Source organism: Sinohyriopsis cumingii, chromosome 18, assembly GCF_028554795.1.
Source record: "Sinohyriopsis cumingii isolate HCF-2022 chromosome 18, ASM2855479v2, whole genome shotgun sequence".
In the NCBI taxonomy this organism is placed as follows: Eukaryota; Metazoa; Mollusca; class Bivalvia; order Unionida; family Unionidae; genus Sinohyriopsis; species Sinohyriopsis cumingii.
This window is the reverse complement of record NC_142978.1, coordinates 33350030-33360308: the sequence shown is the minus strand read 5'-3', so window position 1 is coordinate 33360308 and position 10279 is coordinate 33350030. Positions and strand designations below refer to the sequence as shown.

At 34.5% G+C, this 10279-nt stretch overlaps 1 protein-coding gene across 1 annotated transcript; it reads left to right on the top strand.

Annotated features, from left to right (window-relative positions):
* The first annotated feature begins 6734 nt into the window (after window positions 1-6734).
* LOC149776345 (uncharacterized) lies at window positions 6735-9715 on the top strand. The gene has a single exon (XM_089941293.1). The coding sequence runs from the start codon at window positions 6735-6737 to the stop codon at window positions 9318-9320; it is 2586 nt and encodes an 861-aa protein (XP_089797419.1). The 3' UTR covers window positions 9321-9715.
* Window positions 9716-10279: the final 564 nt, after the last annotated feature.

Sequence of the window (10279 nt, the reverse complement as noted above, 5' to 3'; positions counted from 1 at the left end):
AGTTCCAGTTTAATTCTTTTCACTCTCTAAATAAATAAATAGTTATTTAACGTGTTGACTATTTTGTTTACTACCTCTGCGTCTGCATTTGTGATTTCCCCTTAAATATTATATGCGTTGATAAACTAATGAGATTTCTCATGATTATCTCGTTATCATGTATCGTTGATTTATCAGGCCATCATCTCATTTTAGTTTACGTATGTTACAATTAATAATTAATGTAGAGTTTAATACTTTGGAGAATGCTGTGTCTTCGATCTAATTAATGCATATTGCAAATAGACTGCACAGAATATGCAGTGATAACAGGTGCTGGTAACATGGTCCGTTACTAAGGTCCCATCACCTCTGAGCAAAACGAACCCGTTTTCTTGGGCGCCTTATGGAGAGAGCTAGAGATACGTTTAAATTTGTGTTCATCACACAATAGTGACCTCTGTCTTTCACTTAACGTGCCCCTCGGCATAAGTTGTTTATGGTCAGATATGAAATTAAATCATCGTTGATATAGCCTTTCAGATATAAAAACTTAAGTTTCCTCTTCAAACTGACTGTTAATAAAGACATTGGGAAAACAACACAAAACAAATTAAATCATATTACTTGTATTTAAGCTCAAGGCCACGACATTCAGAGCTGATCTGTTTTGGACCATCCTCCAGACTCTGTCCAAGCATAATTTTCCACATGTTGTTCGGAGAGAACAAATTTCATAGCATTCAGTGTTATAGGAAATTAGCCTTGACAAATTTAGTTTGGAAAACAGCCGCAATATGTAAACTAGGTCATAGCGGGGTAGACCATAAGCAATTATCTCTAGTTAGATAAATATTTTGATCTTTTGAACCTTTATTCAAACACCAATCCTTTCAACCATGCCCTCTGCTTGCGAATTATGAAATATATTAATAGAAAATATCCCATATGAGATATTACTACCATTCGTAATTTAAACGCTCACAGGACCCCTACACAGTCAGGTGTGTGCAATGATGGTAACGCATGAGTGGGAAGTAAAGACTGACCTTGAGGGTTCAAGTCTGTCCAGCGATATATATATATATATATATATATATATATATATATATATATATATATATATATATATATATATATATATATATAATTGGAACCTGTGCACAACATACAAAACAGCAGTAAATTCAAACATCGTTACATATGCTCTCTCCACACACAGAAACACACACACACACACACACACACACACACATACATATCTTTCTTCGAGACAAAGTATCTGAAAAGAATGTTGGAATCATTTTTTTCTGGCGAATTTATACAGTGAAACATTGGTCTACTTTTAACGAATGCAGCATAAATTGTATTAATTTTTCGATATAGCTAGAAAAAGTAAAATGCTGTCTAGTCGATGACCCGCTGAGTGATCGGTTGATATAATTACACAAGTATTATTTACATGCCCATTAAAGCGGGTATTAATGTTAATACACACCAACTGATCTAGAATGACAAAATGACTAAATTTATAAAGTGGTATCGACATTTCTTGGGATACGACTCCAATAAAGTTACAAAGCCAATTGAAAATGATGGAGATTATGATTATTTATGCAAAAATCAACTTATGAATGCCACTATAAAACATTACAATAAACCCTTAAACATGATCTATAGCTCTTACGCAACTCAATTGCGTTATCTAGATGGAATGAGCCACCTACGGCGATGCATGTTCAGTGCAACTAGCTTTGTCGGTGATGCAGACTTTTTGGTGATGCAGACTAGTATCACAGCAGCAATGTCGCTTGTAAGTTGCCTATTTGTACACGAAGTATAAATAATGACAAAAGGCTACTTGTTGTCTAATTTACGCATGCAGTTGCAAGACCAGCCACGTGTGCCTCTTTAAATCACATATAGGGTTAACACAACATTAACATTCATGACAGAAGTACTGGTATTCTTCAAATTATTGAACATTCATAGAACAACACATGGTTACTCATTATGTAAAGTGTAGTTGCAGATTCAGTTGTAAATATGGTAAATTAATAAAATATTAAACCAAGCATACGTTTTAAAGGCATGCTGAAACACTATATTGTTATGCTGGCTAGTTAAAAGTCAATTTAACAAAAGTGAGTGTATCAGGGATCTTTTCAAGCCTCGTAAATAATCCCAGAGAAAATCATTTAAGAAATGTTTGCTGCAATCATGAAGACCCCGATGTTGCACGAATATCAATTAAAACGTGTGAGGAAATTAAATGCGACATAAAGAAATTTAAAATATTGAACTAAACTAATAGTTAACTTAACAGTTTACCTATGCATTTAACAAGACGTCGAGAGAAACAAATCCGTATTCAAGGTTTGTGTTTGTCAGATAAATGATCAGTGATATACATATGTTTTTGAGTAGAAAGCGTATGAAAAGTTTAATAATGAATATAACTACACATTGTCAGAATTTATTTTTCAAAAATGCTTGGTCTAAAGACAAGTGAAAACTTAATAGGGAGAAGACGTTTAGCTCCATTGACATTCTCTAAAGACCGAAAACCTGAAGTAAAATTTATAACATTTGACTAGGGAAAATACTTTTACAACAGGAACTTTAAGCTCTTCTGAGAAAATGAAAGCATTGAATACCGTTGTAATTCCTCAGACAGAACGCATATGTAGTGTAAATGTTGTACACAATCATAAGACTAGAGTGTGAAAATGCTTCACTGAAAAAGAAACTGAAAAGGGGTTGATAATTTACAAAAGCTAATTGGACCACATTTACTCTCATCATGTATCAAATCGATCCAAAACAACAGCCCAATCTATTTTTGTTACTTGACAACCGATTTATTAAATTCAAAATAAGTTAAACAGTCAGACTATTGAAACGGAAAGCCACAAGTGTAAACAGTACCTTCCTGATTTTCCCGAGAAAACCTTTAAAATCAGGCTAGTGATCTTAGGTGAGCGATTCCCTTACAAACCGGACAACATCAATGGAGCGAATATACAGGGAGCAGCAGAGAGGGCGGACAGACCAAGTATTCCTCCACAAATAAAGGCTCCTGCGAGAAAATCTTTTGTAAAGGCTTTATTTTCTAAATAAAAGGCTATTTTAGGGTGCTAATTTTGTGTCAACGTACATATGAGACCTATCTCAGGTATCTTTGCCTGTTGTGTTGGTTCACGGTGAAATATTTTAAAATATTTTGTCGCGCAGAGAATATAAACAGACCGAGTTTGTTTTCACGAATAAAGGTTCCTGCGAGAAAATCTTTTGTAAAAGGCTTTATTTCCTAAATGAAAGGCTTTTTTAGGGTATTAATTTTGTGTCAGGTTAAGATATTTTAAAATATTTTGTCAAGACCGATTTGTGAAATTTTTTATTATTATAAATTAAAATTAGTGATATATTAATATTCATGGATGTCGGAGAACCACATTCTGCTAGATTAGCACGAGAGTGACTAGAAGCAATAAAGACATATCTACCACTGAGAAATTCAGTCAAACGAAAAATACGAGCGGTGGAAGAAGCGAAACAAGGTTTTGAAGAGTCAACTGAATTACTGTTTAAACTAATTACAACAACTACTGAGCGAGTTCTATTAGGAGATATTGAGGATCCTAAAGAACGTAAAAGAGGTATTCTTCCAGTATTAAAACAAATTGAAGAACAAACTCGACCTCAACCTCAGGCTCAGGCTCAAGCTCAAGTTCCACGTCGACCTCGAGTTCTACCTCAACCTAAATTTAAACCTTAATTTAAACCTAAAGCTCAAGTTCAAGCTTAACCTGAAGTTGCTAAAGAAACACCCGAGGATGATACAGATGTAATAGATGATGATGATACAGAACAAGCCAGTACTAGGGTCAATGCAATTGAAAAATTTACCGAAGATAGTATTAATGGCATAAGATCAATTAAAAGTATTGATAAACCGGCTGAAATTGCTGTGTTAACATATGATCGACGAGGAGGGGTTTTAAAACCAGAATGACGCTGTAGATCGTGACAAATGGTTCAGGTGGATATTTTATGTACATTATGGAGTTAAACAGGGTAGAAAAGAAGATCCCAGATTTATTTTATTTGGTAATGCAATAGATAGATATTTTGCACGATTACAACAACAACAAGTACAACCTTTACCAAAACAACAAGAACAACCTCCCTCACAACAACTTCCTTCACCTTCACAATTAAAACAAAAATCATCGCCTGATATATTGTTTACCGAGGATGCTCTTGACATTTTTGAAAATCGAGAGAAATTAACTAAAATTGCTGCATTTGGATATGATGATAGAAATGAGTATCTAAAAACAAGAAGGGACATAAAATATGAAAATTGGCTCTCTTTTTATATTTTCCTTCGAAAAAAATACCTGTTAATTATAAAGATCCGGGGTATATAAAATTTATGAAAAATATAGAAAAAATGAGAACAAAACAACTTCAACGAGCATAATCTCCAGAAGAAGAATTTCAGGATTTACCAGAATCTGTAGGTGCTACCGGTAGTGGTTTTGGAAATAATTATATTTGTCCTGATAGTATCCTTAATGACGTATCACGATTAAAGATTCTTATTGGAGGAAAGCGAGCTGGAAATAATTCATCAGAAATAATTAATGAAGCAACTGATATCTGCCGAAGATTATTTCATGGTGGCATCATGGATATTAGCGTTTATCGAAATATCATTGATGAACACGTTGACGATTACAGTGATTAGTTGTTAAATAAATAATTAATTAAATAAGATGATCGTGCACAAATATCACCGTAAATATGTGCCTGTTCGAGTAATAAACGCGCGGTTACCCCTGTATCGAGTCACTTACGGAGACGAATTAGGTGATGTTGTTACAGGTTTTATCACGAGAATAGCTCCTAAAGCAGGACCTATTGTAAAACAATTATCAATGAAGGCTATGGACTTTGTTCGTGATAAGGCCACTGCTGCTGTTGGTAATATTGCCAGTAAAGCGTTTAGTACCATCAAAGACAGAATATTAAATTTAATACGCAAAAGAAAACAACCAGCTGCTGTTTCGGTCAAATTGCCGAGCACCGCTGTGATGCCTAGCGATATTTGTAAGTTGATAAATGATACAGCAAATCAAACACTAGCATCATTGATAAATCAGGGAACCGAGCAAATAAATACTAGTCTAATATCGGGAAGTGGTCTTCGTTTTAGAAGATAATATTTATAATAAAATGTTTACGCAGTATCTAATGCTGCTTTTGACATGGATGAACCAGTAAATAAGGATGAGTCTGTTTGCGATTATCAGTATTACTCATATGATGCGATAACACCAAATGCGACCGGGCGAATTGAACTACGAGTACATGATATAAGCAGATATTTTCTACCTTGTGAAGCGTTCATTGAGGTTGTAGGTGAACTTATAGCAAACGACCCCGCTAATGCAGCATATGGAGCCAATGTTAAAGCTGGTTTTGTCAATAATAGTAGTATGGCGTTATTTAATAGCGCCATATACATGGTTGATGGAAAAGAAATTGAATCAATTCATGATAATGTTGATGTTGCTACAACAGTTATACATTCAAAGTCAGTTAAAGTGCGCCAATTACAAATATCGGGGTCACAGACGTTTTTTTGATGACCAATAGTATATTTTTGATGGGAATTTGACTTTTAAGTTAACCCCTAGGCAATAACGAGTTGAAAAAATTACAATAACATTCTGTTTGACTCATTTATTGGTCAACACGGACTCATTTTGAAGCCTACACAGTAAAAACTATTGTGTCACAAATTTGGGGTACTAAATTTATTTACATGGCAAGAAAATTTGTAGCGAAATAAATAAGTGAAATAAGTCTTCTATGATAGAGAATTGTCTGAATTTTGATAAAAACACTCTGTTTTTATGTCAGTATATTTGGAATTTAAAAAAAACAACAAATTATTTGTGTCCCATAAAATGCTGTGAATTACGTTACAATTTTATGATAGCCGTATTGCAAACATATTTGATTAATACAGTAATGGTACCAGAACAAATATGTACATTAATGCTTCGAAATATTTATAAATCATGATTTAAAGGTGTAGGAATAATTTTGTCCTAAAAACCAGTCTTTGATTTCAATTTTTAATTTTTTGCATTTAATTGTGAATTACGTTACGGTACCTACCTCATAATAAGTATATGGTATATGCGTCAAACACTGTGAGTTATAAACACACTTATGTTAACCATAATTGCCATATAGCTTTTAGCTGTTGTAACATTTCTCATATATTTGAAAATGCTTATGTCCGTGAATTACGTTGCGGTGAATTACGTTACGGTATATTCAGTAAACATGGTTTAAAACTATTTCCTAGGAACAAATTACCTGGAAACATTATTTTCTGACACCGTCTAACATACGGGCGTTTATTGAAAAACGGAAGTTGCCAAGCGGGAGACATTTAAAACATTTTCTGGTGTAAACATTACCATCACTCGTAAGTACGCATTTATTTAACAAGAAGAACACTTAGTATATAACATCAATTGTCAGCGAAAATCATTATAAAACGACAAAATATATAATATACCGAAGAACTGTGAAAATGGAATATTGATTCCATTTGTATTTACGTCACGTGAAGGCACACAGTTTAGTGTAACGTAATTCACTATTGTGTAACGTAATTCACCAACATCTAATGATTTGCATATTTCGTTAACTGCTTTCAGGAGATGACTAGAATGAGCAATGCTGAACGGCAAAAAAGATACAGAGAGAGGAAAAAGGAAAAAGAAGGCGAAGAATACCTAAAAAGGGAGGTACAAAGAGTGAAACGATATTATGTACCAACAACAGAACTTTCTGATCGATCATTGTCTAAAAGACGGAAGAAGATACGACAATGCATGCGAAAACATCGTCAAGGGAAAAAAAGCACACAGCACCGCCAGCAAGATCAGAACGAAACAGAAATGAGATCTAACGAAGAACCTGGACCATGTGACTCAACAACAGATAGGGAAGTACCAAGCACATCAACCCCTGGACAGCCTTTTTTTGTCAAAATGAATTTCAACGAAAAGAAGCGTAAAAGGAGAACAAATAAATCTCTATCAAGAGCAAACAAGAAGATAAAGACTTTAGACATGAAAGTTAAGACACTAAACACAAGAAATGCTACACTTAGAAAGAAAGTACAACGATTGAATAGAAAACTCAATAAATCTTCATCACGTGTAGATACAATTAGAACTCCACAACCAAGTACTGACACTGAAACAGGTGTTCCTAGTACTACCACACCGAAAAGTCGAGCTATTACGGAAGTAAATCAACTCAATATGACTCCAAGATCAAGAAAGAAAGTACGACAAAAACTCCTTTTTCAAAATTGTTTAGTTGGAGACACTGAAGAGGCAGCACAGAGATTGAAAGGAAAAGCTAAAATAAGAACAACATTGGGAGTTATATGTGGTAAACTTATTCACCGATACAGAATGGGCAGGCAGATTAGCCGAAGTCTTGGAGTACATAGAAAACAGTTGCTTAAAGCAAGGATAGGAAAGAGCATTAAAAAACAGCGACTTAATGCTGAACGACAATCAATGAGGACAAGAGTTAGGCTGTATATGAAGAGGGATGATAACAGCACATGTCTGCCAGGGAAGAAAGATGCCAATAGAGGAGACGAACACCAACAGAAAAGAACATTGAATGATTATATTTATAACTTGCACAGAAAGTTTTTAGCGGAAAACAGCGACACAAAGATAAGCTTGACAACATTTAGAAGAATGAGACCTAAACATATTAGCGTTGTCAAATTTAGCAACAGAAAGACATGTTTATGTCAACGACACCAAAACATGGTTTTAAAGTTAAAGGCACTTAAAAGTTTGGGCATTCCGACCTCCGAAAATCCAGATGTTTACGTTGAGCAAAGGTCAGACGAAGAAATCGTCGAAGGAATAGAAAGTATCAGCGAAGAAAAGATCAAGTTTTCAGAATGGAAGAGGGTAGACGTTGAGAAAAACGGAAAGTTCTTTAAAAGAATGCAAATAGTATCAGTGGAGAAAAGTAAGACAGACTTTGTTGCACTTTTGAGATCAGAACTGACAGAATTTAGGAAACATATTCACAGAGTCAAAGAACAATACGGTCAGTCAAGACGTTTGAAAGACATACTGCCGACAACACATGCCATATGTCACATGGATTTCGCAGAAAATTATACTTGCGGGTTTGCGGAAGAAATCCAGTCAGCATATTTTGATAAGAATGCTGTCACGTTGCATCCAGTTGTAATTTATACCAAGGATAAAGAAGATGAGGTAAAGGTAAAGCATAAATCACTAGTAGTAGTATCTGATGAGTTGTCTCACACTTCATCGACAGTCTTTGCAATCATGAAGCATGTTGTAAAAGAAGTGAAAGCTGTATTACAGAATGTTGAAATGGTTCACTATATGACGGACTCGCCTACGTCACAGTATAGAAACAAGCAGATTTTTTCTATAGTAGCACATCATGATACGATCTTTCCCGGTATTAAAGCTTCCTGGTTATACTTTGAAGCTGGACACGGGAAAGGCCCCTGTGACGGGGTCGGGGGTACTGCCAAACGACTAGCTGATATGGCCGTCAAAAGACACTCGGCAATAATTCAGTCAGCAGATGATTTTTTCCAATGGGGGAAAACACAGGAAAATAGCGCACTTAAGTACATATTTGTCCCAAAGTCTCAATGTACAGAAGCCCATGAAGAACTCTCGAATCTTGTCGGAAAGCAAGTGAAGGGTACTATACAGGTACATGCAGTTATTCCACTTGGAGAAGGCAGCATTGCTGTGAGGAATACGTCATGCTTTTGTGATAAGTGTTTCGTCGACGGTCAACCAGTACCAGCATGTGATGGATGGACAGTACATCAGATGAGCGAAACCAACATAGTCCAAAATTCAGAAGCTGAACAAACAACAGGACATGATGAAAGTGAACAGCAGGCTACAGAACTAATGGAATGCAATAAAATAAACACAGATGAACTTTATCAAGTCAACACATACGTAGCAGCGATTTATGAAAGCAGGTGGTACGTTGGACAAGTTTTAGAATACGACGAAGACGACCAGGAATATAATATTAATTTCATGGTGGCTGGAAAAAACTCTTTCAAATGGCCTGCGAAACCAGATCAGATTTGGATACCAAGTTCCGACGTATTGTGCTCATTGGATGAGCCGATAAAGCAAGTAAAGACCCGCAATATGTTTAAATTCTCAGGACGAGACCTTGAGAAGGTCAGAAATCTATTTGACAGACTTTGACTGTACATCATGAACATGCAACAGGATATATACTGAAGCGACCATGTGCAGTAAAACGTTAGTGAATTACGTTACAGCATCATTTGTGTTTTATACAAGCAATATAACAGTATTGAGTACACAATCATTTGTTCCAAAACATTTAATGGTGTAAAATGATCATAGCCCATTGTTTATCTTTGTTCAAACCGTTGTGAACAGCACAATTTCATTTGTGAAACTTGGGATTTTTGAATATTTCTTCGCGTTGGGAATTTAATGTAACATTTTAAAAGATTTTATGTTTTATGTGTTAATATAGTTGCAAAGATATTGCAAATCATTGTAACAAAAAATAATCATAACCCAAAAGTTCTTTTTTTCTACAATAGTTCCAGTTTAAACATAAATAACAAGGATATATATTTTATGGACTTTTGTGAACTACGTTACAAATAGTACTACTTCTGTAAAGTCTAATAAATATCTATTTGGTAAAGTTTCAAGTCATATTAATTGTTAAGTATTATCTTAAATGGTTAACAAATGCACAGCTTTAATTAAATGGTCTTTAGACTTTAAAATAAAAGGGTATCAACATTGAAAAATAGCCACTTTTTCTTAAAAGCGTCTATTTTCCTTTTTATTGTTTAAGTATAAATGAGTTGACCGATATGTTTTAGAGTTGGTTAGTGTATTGTTTCTTAAATGTTTTATTTGGTAAATCAATCATATATCTATCATATAAATGTGTTTTATACGCAATTGTGGTTCTTTTTACGATAAAATAGATTTGATATGATTACAGTAGTAAGAAGTAACGTAATTCACCATCCAAAATACCCCCACATGTATATTCATGTTTTTCTTGGTGTGAATTTGTTATTCAAGAGCTACCTTTTGTGTTTTCTAATTGTTCAAATATAGTTCTTTCAAAATAAATACATTTGTCTTGTTTTCAAAGCCGAAAATCTTCAGCC